Source organism: Sinohyriopsis cumingii, chromosome 5 (assembly GCF_028554795.1).
Source record: "Sinohyriopsis cumingii isolate HCF-2022 chromosome 5, ASM2855479v2, whole genome shotgun sequence".
Lineage (NCBI taxonomy): Eukaryota > Metazoa > Mollusca > Bivalvia > Unionida > Unionidae > Sinohyriopsis > Sinohyriopsis cumingii.
Window position 1 is genome coordinate 40,151,952 of NC_142965.1, and position 19,038 is coordinate 40,170,989.

General features: G+C 35.1%; 1 protein-coding gene across 6 annotated transcripts in view; it reads right to left on the reverse strand.

The window, feature by feature from the left end:
• Nucleotides 1–1,583: 1,583 nt before the first annotated feature.
• The window catches only part of LOC149798993 (uncharacterized), a 32,929-nt gene continuing 15,474 nt past the window's right edge, over nucleotides 1,584–19,038 (reverse strand). For 5 of the 6 annotated variants that reach the window (XM_089957924.1, XM_089957922.1, XM_089957921.1 and 2 more), the window contains 10 exons: nucleotides 15,653–15,706; nucleotides 15,121–15,198; nucleotides 14,018–14,065; nucleotides 13,490–13,583; nucleotides 12,772–12,789; nucleotides 12,086–12,258; nucleotides 11,471–11,645; nucleotides 7,641–7,802; nucleotides 5,867–6,088; nucleotides 1,584–4,288 (listed from right to left, as the gene is read on the reverse strand). In XM_089957924.1, coding sequence (XP_089814050.1) covers nucleotides 4,056–4,288; nucleotides 5,867–6,088; nucleotides 7,641–7,802; nucleotides 11,471–11,645; nucleotides 12,086–12,258; nucleotides 12,772–12,789; nucleotides 13,490–13,583; nucleotides 14,018–14,065; nucleotides 15,121–15,198; nucleotides 15,653–15,706 — 1,257 coding nt within the window. In that variant the 3' untranslated portion in view covers nucleotides 1,584–4,055. The remainder of the gene's footprint in view (nucleotides 4,289–5,866; nucleotides 6,089–7,640; nucleotides 7,803–11,470; nucleotides 11,646–12,085; nucleotides 12,259–12,771; nucleotides 12,790–13,489; nucleotides 13,584–14,017; nucleotides 14,066–15,120; nucleotides 15,199–15,652; nucleotides 15,707–19,038) is intronic. The other variant, XM_089957923.1, reaches the window with a different exon arrangement.

Genomic DNA, 19,038 nt, shown 5'->3' on the forward strand with positions numbered 1-19,038 from the left:
CAAATTTGTTTTCGATGCTTTCCACTGTTGCCTCTAATGGTATATTCAAAGGTATATTCGACAGGTGGAGCTCTCCTGTTTCTTTCTTTATTTTCGTTAGGATAGATAATGGCTTTTTCACTACAACTCTTTCCCACATAATAGTGCGTTCTCCGTATGGTATTAGAGGCATATTCCCTCTTGGGCGTAGAATGTAGCTTTTGTATCCATTCATGTTTATTGAATATGTTTGATTCACATAATCTGGGTTAAGTAGTTTCAGTGCTATCATCACTGTAGATGTTGAGGGTATTTTTCCATTGGTACTGCTGACATGTCAAATTCTTGAGTGCCTTCTTTGTATAAGCATTCAAGAAAAGACCTCTCTTCTGTTTCCACTCTTTTTATCTAAAAAAATTTCTCTAGACTTCGTATTTCCTTGTATGCTGCCGCCATATGTTCTCGCTTTCCTTGTCACTTACTTCACTTACAGTTCACTCTTGAGTCTTCTATTTCACTTTTGTAAATTGTTATTAATGTTTTGTTACAATGTTTTTGATTCAATCTTCATTCGAAAAGGTTATGCGCTCTTACGAGCAGCCTTGGTTGCCAAGTGTTGGACTAAATTATGTGAGAAATAATAAGATGAAACTGGTGACGATGAACGCAATGAATTTATCAATATTCATACAAAAGACAATGAATAATTGAAATAAATACTTCATAGAGTTTGATACAAATATTTTATTTCCATATTGATTGTTCGCTATAAGAAATATGGTTGAATAATCTGAGAAAACAAGCATATATGGACCAACATGTACAAAATGTCACAGTATTTGCGAAACTAGAATAGAGACATTATATTCTCTACCGTTCTTCATAAGCATACGGTGAAGTTTTTTCAATAATAAAAGAATATACTTAAATCATTTAAAAATGATTATATATAAACTCAGAGAGATATAATACACAATCATTTTTCCCTATGTACAACACTCAAAGTTATAAAATAAAATCAAAACAGAATCAGATTATGACACATGCCGTTTCTACTCTTAAGTCGATCTTTATGACTTTGTTCATCTTCTGTCCGTCTTTATTTAGATGTCAACCTGTTCACTTATCATTGTACCTTTTTAAAGATATAGAATTTGATTGAATGATTTGCTCCACCAGTTTTCAAAAGTTGAAAAGTTGAAAAAGAAAATAGGGCAAAGGGAACACGATATAAAGCTTCACAAGTGCATGTATCGAAAAGTCTGAATACATATATGCATACATACATACATACATACATACATACATACATACATACATACATACATACATACATATATGCATACATACATACATACATACATACATATATGCATACATACATACATACATACATACATACATACAATACATACATACATACATACATGCATGCATGCATGCATGCATGCATGCATGCATGCATACATACATACATGCGTGCATGCATGCATGCATGCATGCATGCATGCATACATACATACATACATACATACATACATACATACATACATACATACATACATACATACATGCATGCATACATCCATGCATGCATGCATGCATGCATGCATGCATACATACATACATACATACATACATACATACATACATACATACATACATGCATGCATGCATACATACATATAGACATAAAAATAATTGCACATTTTTAGGAAACACTCAAGAAAAGACAAAATCATTTGTGATATTCACTGAGACTATATTAATGAAAAAAATACGAGAAAATTTCCTGATAAAAATAAGTTTTAAACAAATGTTTCAAAAATGCTACGTGTATATAATAGTTTCAAACATAAAATGAACAGTGTATTAGTATATAACTTTTTGATAATGATGTAAAAGAAATAAATTTTCCTCTGCAGCATAATTGTAGTACGATAAATCAACCCCACAAATCTGTGTTGATACTGATGGACGATGTTGTGGGTCTGATGTCACCTGTTCATTAATATGTGCAGTTTTGCCGCATGCAATAATTCCGGAACAAACCCGCGTACACTTTAAATACATACCGGTAATTGGTTATAGCCATATCAAGCGCGAAATTCAAAATGGCCACAGGACAGATGGCTGTGCTATTCCAGGTGGTTTTACAATTCACCACACATATAATTTGCTCATGAAATATAATCTACATGTCACCAAAAGAGCCCTTCAGTCGACGGTAGCTGTACAGCCACGAAAAATACCGGTAAGTGTATAACATGTACACCGATGTGTGCAGCCAAACATGTATGCAGATAATTGCAGCTTTCAATGAATAGGTGATATCAGTCCCTCATCCGAAAATCAATATCATCAAGGGTCAAGGGCTGATTTATCGGCCTAGCATAACTTAGAGAAATAGATTACCGTATATTCTCTCTTTTAACTTGTGACCAACCGCAAGCAACATCTACCATTATCTATAATTCGACAGCAGATCAAGTTCTATGTTGCTTGTTTCATCACTCCAAACAAATTGTATAGACTCAGATCTATCAGAGCAATATGCTTCAGCAGATCTGTGAATGTGCAGTTTGCTGCTGGATTTAGCTGATAATGGAATAAACACGATATTCCTATTATTCTACCAAATTATATCAGCGATCGTTACACTATGAGGTCAGTAAATTTAGGCAAAATCCTTGACCAGTCATATAAAGGGTATGTTTTCACTGGTCGGGAAATATATCGAACTCCCATTCACACGTAGCAATCATAATATCCCACCATATAAAGTGGTATAACAATGGCTTTAGTACTAATCGCAGTATGGCGTATTGCAAGCAGTATGAATATTGTAGGGACTAATCGAAAGCTGTCTTCCTTTCGGATGAGTAGAAGTGTACCTTGCACAATTCACAGTGCCGAAAACAACAAATACTACCACATACCAAAATGAATCAAGCAGTGGTCACATAATGAATTGTAAGTATTAAAGTAAATGGACATATAATGAACTACCTGAGTGTATGTCTGAAAGAACAATATTAAAATGCACCATAATTTGAAATGCCTCGTGAAATATCGTCAAGAGAGTAGAAGGTGCATTCTGCATGAAGCGGTTAATTTATTTGTACTTGTCGTCGCATAATTAATAGTGCCTTTTGCATGAAGCCATTGCTTCATTTGTATTTTGTCATCGTAAGTCATTATTTCAAATGTATGATTGTTAGTAGCATATCAAGTAGCACCTCAGTGGCGACACGACGGTTCGAGTCGCTCGGGGGCAATGTTATTTAGTGTCGTCCCTACAGAGGCATCCGGGGGCGATGTTCTTTAGTGGCGCCCATACTTTACCACAGAAAACAGTTTTCATGTCAGTTGCCTATATCCACCCCTCCCCAAATATAACTTTTTGAAGAAGTGTCCTTTTACACCAAAGTGAGGTGAAATACTACGAAAATGTCAGCGGTAGAAAAAACTCCTGATGGTACACCTCTTCGCCGGGCACACCCACCCATCTGGTGCCACTTACGTACAAACTTATTTCGATTTTCATATTCCAAACAACCTTCAAACCAAATTAATAGTTCTTTAAAACATCGACAATAACAGTACCATATTCCTTATATTAATTGTTTAGGCACATAACAGTTTATTTTCTGTACACACAATATGTAGACAACAAAAACGACATATGTAAACTGGAAAAAGCCCACATTTAATTTATGTGATTAAAATCAAGGGAAGTACTAGTAAAGGACATATAAACTAATTTAAAATATTTAAAGATCCAAGAATATTGAGAACAATACTAAATTCTTACCAGTAAATTTGTCTGTAATTTCCAATGTCAAAATAAGTTGCCGAGTTTACAACTTATTAGCAGGGCCGACAAGAGGGGGACGGGCAACCGGGGATATATCCCCTGGGCCCGGGCCAGTAAGGGGGCCCGGTCGGAACAATACTTTTTAATTTTATAAGAGAAAATTTTATTTTGCACAAGAAAGAGGAAAGGCCCGGGTGATTCTTATCCCAGGGACCGTGATCGCTTTCTACGGCCCTGCTTAACAGTGCAAGAATTAATTTCAGCTTGAGTAGCACTCTGTTGTATTTTCTTGTTTCAGTCTGGCTCCATCCGATCTGCAGAGACCTGGTTGCACATCGCGTGAATGTTGACATGAGCATATTCCATTGACGAAGAACGTATTCTCGGGACAGTACTGTGTATACGCTACACGGCTGTAACATCGATGATAGATGTCACATCTGTTTTGATCCACTGCGTAGTAGTCTCCCTGTTTGCATTTATAACCACAGTCTGAAATATAATTTTCAGCGCATACTGAACAACAAGGACAGTCTAATTTCAAAGTTAACCCAGCAAGCGGCCAACATTTAACTGATGGAAAAACAATAGAAGAAAGCTAAGCCGTCAAGCGGCCAAAAGGTAACTGACTTAAAAAAAATGAACGAAGCTAACCGAGGAAGCGGCCAAAAGGTAACTTATTAAAAAAAATGTAATGAAGCGAATTCAGCAAGCGGTCAACAGCTAACTGATGGACAAAATTAAACACAAAAAAAATTAGATCAAAACTTCACATAATTTTTGAAAATGAGACTTTTGTTTTGAAATAAAACCGCGAACCAATTTTATCCTCTTATGATTAACGCGGGTGTATATATCATGCAGGATTGAAACAAAAAATAATATCTCGGATGTTTAAAAGTAATATCTCGGATGTTTAAAAGTAACAGTGCCATGAGAACATATTTGGCATAACTAAATCAATTTGATTATTAAAAATGCAGGAACAAATATTCTATATTTTTGTTGATGGTAAAAAATAAAAGATTTTGCTAAAAATAAATGATTTTCTTATACAAATATATGTAATATATAGCTGGTAAAAATAATCAACGTTCGAATGTGAATTAATTTAAAATGAATAAATATTATATATAATACAGTTTTGTTACACGGTGCATCCAGAAAGCATATATTATAACTAAAATAACTTTATAATTTCTTTGTACCAGCATTTTCATTCATGAGAAAAACATTTTTATTCAGACTAACACTTAAACGAAATAGTTTTTTGGCTCGTGTTTGACAATTTGTACGTATCGAAGTCCAGCGCGTCTCAAGAATTTCAAGTTCAAACAGGATGTTAATAACAATTGTTTCAAAATTCTTTTAGAAAGAGAAGTCGGAAAGGCAAGCTATGGCACATAGAAAACGCGACTAGTATTTCATGGCAAAGGTCCAATCATTGCAAATATATGATGCACACAGTATCATATCAACTTTGCGATTTATAGAACGTGTATAGGGGAATCTAATTTTTTTCTTGAAAACTTTTTCCTTCAAAAGCACCGTTTACAAAACGTATTAAACACTATCTGAATCGCTACGATGTCTGCAGTGTGACAGTTTATAGTGATGTCTAGCACTGGGGTATCATGCCACAGACATGTAGCATGATGTCCCACCCAATCACATTATTCTCGAAATCAGGCGGACCAGTCCTAACATTGATCTCTTAATGCTGAGCGCCAAGTGAGGCAGCTGTTAGTACCATTTTTTATATGTCTTTCGTATGGTTCGGCCAGGTTTCAAACCCGCGACTCACATCATCCGAGGAGGACGCTCTAACCACTAGACCATCGGAGCAGTCATTAGCACAGGTATTTAATATGGGAACCTCATATTTTTTTGTTTCCGATGACATGCGTCAAGACGATTATTTTAAAAACGGTAGAAGGATCTATCATTTTTAGCATCATACTTTCTGCGAAACTATATTAAGATTCATCACGGTGTTTGGTTGGAATTTACACTTATTCTTGAGAATTAATCGCCCGTGATATTAAATTTTGAAAGGTCAGTTCAACTTACTGTTTTTAATATCACATTCTACCAGTTTGATCGTCGAATCCACTTGCTGCTGTTCTTCCTTTGTAAGTTGATTTGAGAACTGGCGACAAACAATCTTTTTCATTTGATTGGCGATTGCTTCAGGTATTGTTCCGGTACAATTTACAGACCAGCCATAAGAATTTGTGTAATTAATGGTGCATGCAAAGTCCATTCCATAAATCATCTGCTCCTGATCATTGTCTGGAAAATAAATCATACCTATCATGAACAGACTTAACGATTAAAAAGAACATAAGCAGCATGCACAAAAGCAAACATTATGAACAGTGAGTGAATATAGGCAAATACAAATCAATTATGCAAAGTTAATAACTTGCGGAGTTTTAAAATTAAATCGAATCCTTTACAGTCTTATGTTACTTGTTTAAGCTCGAATAAACAGTAAAAGAAAGAGTGAAAACAACAAGCTTTGAAAAATATAACAAATAATTTATTTCCCTGAAGAAAAAAAGAACACTCTAAAGCTGAAAAGGTAAGAACTTACGATTTTTAAGAATCAAATCCAAAAATAATCCAAGAATATTCCACAAATTAAATTTTAGAAGTAAAGTAATGATATGTTCTAAGGAATTCAAGTTCGAGTCCTGACGAAAAAATCCAAGCTGGAAGACGATGACGTATACTGTAACCTTTATGATGTTGTAAAGCTACAGTTCTGTGTTATTCACAAGCAATAATCCGGTGTTTGAATTTCCGAAGAATTCTGTATAAGCACTCAGATATTTCCAGGAAAAAGAATTAATCCTTTTGAATCCAAATAATTGTAATAAAAATTAAAATGGAACTGCAAAATGACAAAACAAAAGAAACATCTTTACGTCCCAGTATTTAGAAGCCCAACTGAGAAATATCTCTATAAACAAAGGTTATACAGTAACTTGAAACGCAAAACAGATTCCCGGATGAGGGTTAACTCTCCAGAATTTTCTGAGAAGTATTTACGTCTAAATGCACTTAGTCCCAAGATAACCTTGACAAAAAACAATCATTTTACTATAAGAACAAGATAAAAATGAAAAGATTGTTTACTTCTCTCACTGATTTCTAAATCAAGGTTGGGAACTGGGTCAGCTTTAGGTGTTTATAAATGAAGAGTCAAGGTCAAACTATCTTCTGAAAAAATATCGAGTTCCTAATAAACAAGATTACATTATTTGACAAGTAATGAAATTAAAAAATAAAAAGATTTTTAAACTTCCAAACAATTAAATTAAATCAAATATAAATTAAATTAAATATAGGTAACATTAGCGTGATAGATGTATGACCAATGGGTTGTTGGTTCGAATCCTAAGAATATCAGCTTGTGTCAGCAGCTTTTATTTATCTTTGCGCAAGGCTTCCACTGCATCGGAGCTCAATAGCGTCCAGATGTACCATCAAACAATATCCGATCAGCCAAGCAAACAATCAAAGAATCAAATTAGTACTATTTCAATATTCATTTTCCTTTAGAATTTCATCTGTTACAGTTTATCAAAATGTCTTATCTATCAATGTTTATTAGAAAGGTTAAAAGTGGTTATAAATAAAGTCTCAACAATTGGTCAGACCTTAGCGTAATCACTCAATAGAAATTTGGGATATGAACCATGGCACTGTTGAAAAAAATTACGTTTCATCCATTTGGAAGAAGATATATATATATATATATATATATATATATATATATATATATATATATATATATATATATATATATATATATATATATATATATATATATATTTGCCTAAGATGCCAAGGAATCCTAAAGAGCTTGCGTCACAGCCGCTTTGTGTAGAGCAGGCAACATTATATTTTGAGCTTTGAGTGTCGTTGCTATTCGTGGTGTTCGTGTTGTTCGACATATCACTTGCTCGGCTTAAGGTAAACTCAACTTTTGTAATGTTCCCTGTAGATAGAGAGAATAAATAATAAATATTATAGCAGATTTTGCCTGTAGAGGATTATTCAGATCAAATTGTTAGAATATAGTTATATACGGAAATCTATTTTAATATTAATACGGGTTTATCCCGTAAGGTGTGTCCGTATAAACATTAAGATGGGAAACGTCATGAGTCTGCCATATACTTTCTGCGAGACAAAAATAAATTACAGGATGTTGCGGTAACCCGGTATAAAAAAATTATAAATTTATGCCCATGCAGAAGATCAAATACACTGGACAACAAATTTTTACAAAAGTCATGTTACTGAAATAAAATTAGTCAATTCTTATCAATTTTTATGTGCTGAACACGAATATGACAGTCAAATTGCAAAATTGGCTCTAGTTTTTTTGTAATCTGCAAAAAATTATTGTTTACATAACGAAATGCATTCCAATAGTAAAAGGTCAACTGTAATAGCCTACCTATAAAAAATCAAGTCATTGACTACATCTTAGATTTCTTCGCCTGTCTCTTGTACAGCTGTTCGGGAGCATCTCTGAGGAGTGTCCAGCAGTAGTCAGCCAGCATTGTAGTGGACCATTTTCCCTGGTATCTTTGTTCCATTGTTGCGATATCTTGATGAAAACGTTCGCCGTGTTCATCACTAACAATACCACAGTTGCTAGGAAAGAAATCCAAATGGGAATGAAGGAAGTGAATCTTTAGAGACATATTGCAGCCAAGTTTCTTATACTTCATCAACATGTCTTCTACTAGTTCCTTATAGTTTTCTGCCCTAACATTTCCGAGGAAGTTTGTAGAAACTAGGCGAAAAGCATTCCATGCTTGTTTCGCGTCACCTTCCAGCAAGTTGTTGAACCGGTCATCTTTGAAAAGCTCTCGAATCTGAGGACCCACAAAAACTCCCTCTTTAATCTTTGCTTCGCTGAGTCGAGGGAATTTTTCATGCAGGTATCGGAATGCTGGCAAAGTCCGGTCAATGGCTTTCACGAAGTTCTTCATCAAACCTAGTTTGATGTGAAGGGGTGGTAGCAAGATTTTCTGAGCCTCAACCAGAGCTGGGTGTTGGATATTCTTCTCTCCAATGGCTACATTCTGCCTGTGAGTCCATTCCTTCCTCATGTAGTGCATTTCCCTTGCTCGGCTATCCCACTCGCATAAGAAACACATGTATTTTGTATATCCTTGCTGCAGTCCCATTAAAAGGGCAACTACCTTCAAATCACCACAGAGGTGCCAGCTGTACTTGTTATACTCAATGGAATTCAGTAGCTGCCTTAAGTTATCGTATGTCTCTTTCATGTGGACAGCATACGCTACTGGAATAGATGGAAGAATGTTTCCATTGTGCAAAAGCACAGCCTTGAGACTCAGTTTCGAAGAGTCCACAAATAGTCTCCATTCTTGTGGGTCATGAGTGATTTTTAAAGCATTCATGAGGCCCTCAATATCGGAACAGAATATCAGATTACTTTCCTTTCTGAAGAAAGGCTCCAATTGCTGGTGGCGCTTTCGATATGCAGTAATTGTGACATCTTCTTCTAGAAGATTCCATTGTTGGAGTCTTGATCCTAGCAATTCTGCCTTGTTCTTTGATAAGTCCAAATCACGAATCAGGTCATTTAGTTATTCCTGTGTTATTCTGTGTGGGGTTGATGATGCACCACAGTGAAAATCTGGATCACTGCATGCTGATGGACCAGGAGAAGAACAGGTCGACTCACCTTTGTCTTCGTCAGATGAATCAAGAGAATATTCTGCTGGAGGTTCTGGAATAGGAAGTCCCTCACCATGTGGAACTGGTCTCAATGCAGACGGAATGTTTGGGTAGACTATTCTCGACTTCTTTCGCTTCGTTATTCCGCCGGAAAGAGGAGGAACCAAGCAGAAGTAACAGTCATTTAGGTGGTTGCTTGGCTCTCTCCACACCATTGGGACTACAAACGGCATTGATGACCTTTTGCAATTCAACCACTGTGAAAGCTGTGTTGTACATGTAGCACAGCATATATGCGGAGCCCAAGGCTTGTCTTGGTCACCAACCTTGCATCCGAAGTAAAGATGATATGCCTTCTTCACTTGAGAATTGATACTTTTCTTCTGGTTGGCAAATGTCACTTCCCCACAAATATAGCAAAAATTGTCCGCGGTATTAACACACTTTCGAGGCATTACTGTTCTTTATTGTACGTAAATGGATAAAATAATAAGTTTTATGTAACAGTAGCTTGAACTGTCTCGCACAACGTCTAAAATATTTTAAATGCTGAACCTATCTGATTGGGCTTTATATAGTACACTGCTTACGTCAGCTTCAGCAGCCGCCTGGCATTAGTATAATAGGCCTACACATGTATAGTACACTGCTGACGTCAACTTACTTCAGCAGCCGCATGGCATTAGTATTGCATTGCATCAGAAAATGATGCAATCAACTGTGGATGATGTGAGCATGATGGTATTATGCAATGTTACATCATTATTCCGGATGTTGCTGCAGTCCTACTGGAGAAATTTACACAGTGAAACATAGAAAATGAGGTATATGAATATCTTCAAAACGAGAGCCAATACAAATTTGTCACGGTTATATTCGTGTTCGGCACACCAAAATACTACAGATTAGGGCCTTTTCAAGTCAGTAATGATTTCACTGTTGACCAGTGATACTAAAGGAATACAGTAGATACTTACAAATTTGAAATAGAGGTATTTCGTTCAAGATTTCATTAGGTTCGAGTTTTCCGAGGTGCTAAGCAGACAGACAATTTACAGCAGTCTGAGTGAGTCATACGAGTAATGCGACGCGTGTGTGTGTGTGATTTGGATTTTTAACGTAGCTTTCACAATTTTTCAGTCATTTCGCTACGATGTCTGAAGCGTGGCATCCCGCCCAGCCACATTATCCTGAAACTATACCGACTAGTCCTAACACAAACATATTAATGCTGAGCTTTTGAATGTCTTTGGTATGACTCGGCCGGGGTTTGAACCTGCGACCTTCCGCTTCCAATGCTGACGCTCTAACTACTAGGCCACCGGAGCGGTCAGTAATGCGTTGTATTTGAGTCACTGATACGTGTGTGTATGTGTGTGCGTATATATATATATATATGTATATATATATATTTATATATATATATATATATATATATATATATATATATATATATATATATATATATATATATATATATATATATATATATATATATATGTATGTATGTATGTTTGTGAGTGTGTGAGTGTGTGGGTGTGTGTGAAAAGATTCTAAACAAGGAAATTTTTATATAAGGTTAAAATTGAATCTTTTATCATGAAGAATTTATAAACACATATGCTTTTCTAGGACATAATTCATCTAAGTAGCTAACACTGATGTATTTTGCAGTGACTATATGGATCATACTAGATACACTGGAATCACATTCAGTTATTATTATTATTATTATTATTATTATTATTATACCTCAGTAAATGATAAATCATAAGTACGAGCAGTATTGTCAAATCTATATTACAAAGCTAGCATGATCTCATGACAAATTTAAACACAATTATCATCCCATATTATTCGACAATTTTGTATAAACTTCTGCATAAAAGGTACGGAGTATATTGCAAGACTGATGGAGAATGATATTATTTCATTGTGTTTCTTTACTTGATATGTTTATCTTTACTTCCTCCCTTTGCAAGATTTGCTCATTTTTGCTGATTTGAATCTGGTATATTCCTGAAGAATTGCACATCGCAAGTGGACCATATACTTGCACACCAGAAGCTGACGAAGGTTGCCTGACCATTGCCCACGTGAGGTTGCTTGTGAGATCTAAAGTCTGCAAAACAGAAGCGAAATCAGCGTAAGAACAATATATGCACCACCAACACGACTTACAACACAATGACAAAAACAACGTAGTGGAGAGGGACTACACATTACTAAACAAAATGAAAATAAAAGTATTAAAAACCATTTGAAATACGAACGTGAAACAAACATGTTCTTGTATTGAAATTGCAAAATATTGTCTCTTAATAAGCAATCATTTGACCTGACGCTTGAAACAAGATGTACAAGGTGACGTAAAAACATTGACGTTAAAATGTCAATTACTAAGTCATTGCGTGCCGAGAAATTAACGTCAATTTCACAAACATTATTGTCCTAAATGATCTGAAATAATTTTCTGACAACTACTGCATACTTCCGGTGGATGTGATATTTTTACTTTCCAATCTGGTGTATGAATGAACAATAAAGGTGATTAAAACTGACCGTAAGTGTTAAGTTCAAAGGCTGTCTTCCAGCGGTATAGTAACTGGGTGGTGTTACCCTGATGGTGACTTCCTTTGGTTGAACATTTTTTAAAGAGCAGTTGATGACGATTCTGTCACGAAGCGATATTTCAACTTCAGGGCTGCACCAAAAAGTTGGTGTGGGTGTAATACCTAAAAGAGAACATAAACCAAATTTGGTAACAAATCTCATGGTATAAAAATTGTTATTGTCACCTAGGTCAGACGGCGGGAATTAACTTTCTCGATCCTAATTAACTGTCAATTAACAACTTTACCTCTTTCGATTATGATATGTATGTATGTATGTATGCATGTATATTCTTACGTACGTATGTATGTATGTATGTTAGAAGGTAGGTAGGTAGTCTGGTAGGTAGGTAGGTATGCATGCATGTCAATAGATGGATTTAATTACAGAAAAATATGAAAATTGCTCAAGAATAAGCAAAATAGTCGAGACAAATACAAGGGAAACTTCATGTATTTGTCTATAGTTATTTTGAGGGATAGGTTAGACAGATGGTATGTGGGAAGAAAGGCGAATAAAATGACATGTAATAAATACACCGACATACCGGTAATAGGTAGATAGGCCGGCAGGCAGGCAGAAATGTAGGTATGTAAATACATGTGGTTTTATTTAGAAAATATAGAAATTATTACCGACGAGTTTCTGTGTCTCTGAAATAAGACAAAAAATTAAATTGTATTAACTATAAAAGTATTTAAATTGTCTTCAATCTAGTATTTTAGCAGAAATATTAAATACAACTTTTACCTTTATTCGATACAGTAAAGCATGAATATATGCCAGTAAAACATGTTCGGAACGATGATCTTTTTTTGAGTATATTATAAAGTCCCGAAAATTTTTGTTGAGTAATTTCACTAAACTGAGATGCTTGATAAAGGTGGGTCAGAATTCTAAACGCAAATTAAACTGACTACTGACTACTGATTATATTATAGTAGTCTCTGGTTTCTTTCTCCGCAAAATCTGCATTTTATTTAGGTGATAAATGGAATATATATCTGTTATTATTTTAAAGCTCTACAATATGGACATTATTTATTTTATTTCAAATGAACATTAATGTAGGATCTTCCATTTACGACTGAACTGCAATGATAACTTCTCTGGTTCGAAAACGGTCTGGCTCAAGCACAAGAGGTCGCTTAAACTGGCATGTAGGCCTTGGAGATGACCTTTCTATCTAATTAGCCAGGTAGGTAGAAAGCTTCACATCATGTGCACCTTACAAACACGAAATACCGACTGATCTGACCTTGTAGACTCTAAATACCGATTACTATGACCTTATTTGATATGCAGGTTTAGCTATCCAGGTTTCCCAGTTTAAAAAGAATAGTGGATACTCGCCAGCTGGTGGTGTCGGGTTTCTGAGCTGAGTAACCAAAATGATGATTCCTACGATGCTACCCAAGATCACGAACGTTATTAAAGCGAACTTCAGCTGTCATGGTAAAGAAATTAGTGTGCAATCATTAACATGACTAACGTAGGTAATTTGTTACGAGAGAGAGAGAGAGAGAGAGAGAGAGAGAGAGAGAGAGAGAGAAAGAGAGAGAGAGAGAATAAGTTGGCGGTCGCAACTTTCTATTTCAAAATACAGTTACCAATCACTTATACTCTATGATGCTAGCATTCTCGGTTTATGTTTGGCATGAAGTAAATTAAGTGTAAACAACTGAAAACAGTTTCTCAATGATAAAACCAATGAAAATTGTGTGAATGTCACTTGTTTTCAAAATTTATATGGTGAAAGAAAGAAAGAAAGCAGGAAAGAAAGGAAGAAAGCACAAAAGAAAGAAAGAAAGCGGACATTTTTTTTGACGTTGCAATAAACAGATAAAAGCAGCTTTTAGAACCAGCATGTGATATACATACCCATGAAAGTCGACACCTTCTTTCTTCTTTTTCACTGGTTCCCACCTCCTAGAACGTAGTATGTGAATTTAAACTTTTCAATTCGGAAAGTGTCATTTATATCATCGAATATATCAACACATGAAAAAGTCCGATTTATTGGCTTCATTCGAGGTACATACACGAATTTAGGAATTTCTGTTCTGTAACAATTCATTTGAAAATATAGTCATCACAGCTCATATGAACATACCTGGGTTGTCCCAATATTTTACACAAGTGTACAAAAGTTTCAAGCTTTCTATTGCAGTGATTTATACGCGAATTTGGTTTTTGATTAACCGCACCATGCATCTTTGAGAATATTATATTACACTGTTTGCAAGGAGTTAAAAACCCCACAGCTCTACTACTATTGTTGCCCATTCGGTGCGCTGGCTCTAATATAATAAAAGTGAATCAGATAAGGAGAGAAAGTGTAAACTTTTTACTTTATATCGAACCATTAAGACCGACTTTTGCCAGTGTCACTATCAATGTTGGACGACGCTCATTATACCTTCAATCAACTAATGAAGAACAAAATAGTATTAGAACTGAAATATGAGAACTCGCTTGGTTACCAGGTGAAAAAATTCGAATGTCACGGTACGTAAATATGCATACAAATGATCAGTCCTATAGATTTGAAATAAGGTTTTAAATTGTATATAGACGTACAACCGGTTTTTGATATATTTATCAGTAGTTATTGGAGTCATAATTTAATATGGCATTTCATGTTCCATTTGAGTAGAACATTTGTTTAATAACTTGGACAGGTTTAAAGTATGTCATCACTTTCTTTGTAAATAACAACATTTCTGATGCCTGTTGCATTGGATCCACAATACTTGTTTGTATACTCTACTATTCGATTGGTTAATCAACGGTTAATTATAAAGTTAACCAAACTTCGAAGTGGACATTGTAATTAAAATTTAATGAGACATATGTGAACACAAATATTATTTTAACATAGCTGGATTAATGAAAATAATTATGTAGGAAAGGAACACATGTATAATTCACTTAGGGCACATTATTTTCCGTGTATGAAAATATATTGAAATAACTTGGTTTACCTTCGTTCTCGTGATTCCTGTGGTACGGTGGTAAATGTTGGAATCTGGTGTTTGAAAATATATTTCAGATCCATGACTCTAAAAAGAAAATGCAGATATCGTTTGTATTTTGAAAATGCCCTAGGCAAAGCATATAAAGAATGGGATGACAATGGTTCTGTGTAAGTCAGCAATGAAGAATCAAATCTTCATATTTTAAATCCAAAACTCAAACATAGCCAACTAAGTTCAGTGCAGTTCGTACACTCTTCAGAGGAGACGGACTCGAACACACATTGCCATCTTAACACTGCTATCTCTAATTACACATGCAATTTTAAAGTGGAAATATTAGATGTAGTGCAAACTTAACAGCATGTCTTGTGTGTATTCTGCTCCAAGCATTATATACATCAAGCCTATTTTGTTTCTTAAAGACCATCAAAACTTTCTTCATTAGCACAATGTTTGGCTGAACACATCCTTTCAAGAAGCAGACGTACTATATCTATTTTCATTTGCATTGTAAATGATTGAAAAACCATGTGCTTACGCTAGGTCCATTGGACATTATTATTTCATTCAATGTACCCGGCCTATGGCTGGTCTAAAAAGAAAGGCAATATATTATTTTTTCATTCGATGTACCCGGTCTATGGCTGGTCTAAAAGGAAAGGCAAACAAAAACAATAAGAGTCGGACTATTGGTGTGTGTGTGTGTGTGTGTGTGTGTGTGTGTGTGTGTGTGTGATGTTACAAATTTATCCAAACTCACAGATGGATTAACAATGAACGTTATAATGAAGAGAAATAGAGATACTACTGCATATGTCAATATTTGGCGAATCCGGTTGAAATAAAGCAATCTCCAGTCGAATCGTTCGTATTTTTAAAAAGAAAAGAAAGTGAATCCAGTACTTTAAGCCTCCGACTTTAATACATAACGTAATAAACAGAGTACAATACGCCAATAACAGTATAGTAAAACACACTTGAATATGTTGAGATTGATAACTTTTATCAGCTCATGTCTTAGTTTCAAAGCAAAATAGAACACTTTTGAAACATTTATAACAAGAATTCTTTACTGAGTTGACATTAAATTTATAAATTTATCAACTGAATTTTTGATATAATAAATCTCGTCAGGATATCTGTATCTCAAAATTGGTATAAGGATTACATAAAGATACACAGTGATACCCATCTTCTACAAACTTTATATTTTCTTTGAGAAACAATTTGCAAACTCTTTGATCGCTTTCAATTCTTAGTTTCTTCTATTTTCAATCATTAAATTATGTTTAGAACATCGAAAAGATTCAAATACATTTCTGAAAATGAAATGCAGATCTGATGTTAAATATTTAACAATATCCATTAACGGCTCGACTATAATAAACATTTCGTAGAATCACCTATCTACTTGACCAGATATGTAAGAAGGAATCAAACAGACGTTGTCTTAACATAGTTAGAAAATTGTTTCTGTCACCCATTTCTTGCTCTAGCCATGAGTAACCAGAACCATGAGAGAATAAAACATTTGAACTTTACTGGCCCATGTGCTTTTGCTGGCATCATTCCGTGTTTTTTTAAACATAACATTGGAAACGATATCTGCTTGTCGGCATATTTTTGTCCAGTACTTTAAACATCTGAATATTCAAGTTGGACTCAAAGGGTATCGTCCACATTGACCAGAAGCAATTGAGCCTGTGTAAAATGATAGGAAACAAACTTCCACAGGTTGATTTTAACGGAATAATTACGTTCCGTTTAAACCAACCCGTGGAAGTTTGTTTCTCGTTAGTTTAATCAGGTTCAGTCTCTTTGAGTGACGCCGAGTAGTTCGTATTACATTTATTATTACGTCTTTCGACAGCCTTCCCTTGCAATGATAATGCATTCATATGCTTCTTTCTTACAGTGGAAATTATATCCGGAATGAAGATAGAGGAAATGCATCATTATAGATGGCACCCTCTTTACAATCACACAAATAACTAGGTATGACCAGACAGTATGATAAGCGGCATCAGTAGCTTGCATCGAAACCGCTTTCCCTTCTTTCACCCATAACGTTCTTTTTGTCTAGACCTGTTACTATTTATTGTTATTTGATCGTTTTCTGTTCTGGTTTCTCCTTGTCAAATTTTTTTAATTTATACTATTCTACGCCTTTGACTTTAAGTATACGTATCCCAGTGCATGTGCTCATTGTCTCCCGAGGTAAGTATGGCTTTAGGTCGATATGTACAGATACCTTCTTAATTTTTCCGTTCGTCTTCCAACTGTTGTGTCATTATACATGTTAATATGGAGACAGATATCAAATTTAAAATTAAACGTCTTTGAAGAAAATGTGGTCTAAACACATTTCATGATTACATGTATACACGTAATACATTTCTAAGAAACTTAAATTGTTCAACTTTGGATAAGGAACAAAAAAATAAGTATTCAATGTATTCCATCCCCGTGTTTCCACAAAGTCCAAAAGAAGAAAATGAATATCAAGCTTCACAGGAAACATCAAATATCAACCAGAATGTCGATCCTGTTGTAAAGTTTTGTTTGACTCTGAGATAAGTCATTTTTGAGAGAGCTCAACATTTGTGCCCGTACCAAAAGGCACAATGTACTCTAAATGAAATAAGACTTACAGTTTTGCATGTGGAATGAGACTAAAGGAAAACAATGAGCGATTATTCATGAAAATATAATTTCACTGGCATTCAGTATAGATTCCACCGAAAAAGCGATTATGTTCCACCCTCTAGTAAAGGCGCGGTCCCGGATGCATTATATTCTGCAATGGAAGCGACATTAATTTGCACACATTTGCAACCCGCCCAAGAAAAAATGAAAACAAAGGACAATTTAACCTGACAAAAAGTGGTTAAAAAACATCGTTAAGAAAGATATTGTCATTTATCCATAATAAAGGTGGTTTTGCGTTGCTAGGATGAACTCGTCTGACAATATCTCTGAGGCGAAGATGCAACTTTTAAATAATTGGCTGTATAAGAAACGTAGTATTTCAAAAGTTCTCAAATTTTCTTATAACTTTTTTGTTTCTTTGGAACTATAACAATTTTAATGCTAATCGATTGAGAAAATAACATTGTATAGAACGATCTGCAGCTGCACGTACTGCACGTCGGTCACCTGCAGGTACAGTCCATGCTTGTGACGTAATGTAGACAAATGACAGTGGCGAAAACATGTCATAAAAAATAAATAAAACACAATTCTGCTACAGAGCAAATACCAAACTGTAAAATTGGCGTGATCTTATGATACTCCGTGCATTACATCAAGGCAGGCATGGTTGGATAAAGTTTACGAATGTAATTCTTTGTCACATGATACAATTTTGAATTAGTTTCATCATTTTTAAGACGGGCATGGAAGATGATCCACGTTCTGAAAGACTTATCTGCGATTGGTAAGCGGGAAATGACCGCTGTTAAGGAAGAATTAATGATGATGCTCGAAGCGCATTGGAAGCTGCTATTGTTATATATGGTATGAATATGTCAGCTATTTTTTAATATACTCAATAATCATTTAAAGCTCAGAAACGTTTATAATATGGGACCCGCAGTTTTGGACGGCTTATAATAAAAAAACAACAACAAAAAACCTCGGGTTGAAATCGCATAACAGTTACTCGCCGAATATGAAAAGAGTGAACCGAAGTGTTTCGCTGAGATTGTCACAGGTGATGAAACAGTGATTTTTTTTTGTAAGCCTGACTAAATATCATACAATAAGGTCTAGATTGGAGAAAACTGGTCCAAAAATCGCTCTAAGTAGAGAGTTTTAAGTGCATGTTTAATCGCTGCAAAAGGTCCTGTCGTCCAGGTTCCTGTGCCTCACTCTGCTTGTGGCAGTGGCCATTTGTATGGCTCTAAAGTGTTGCCAGCAGTTGTG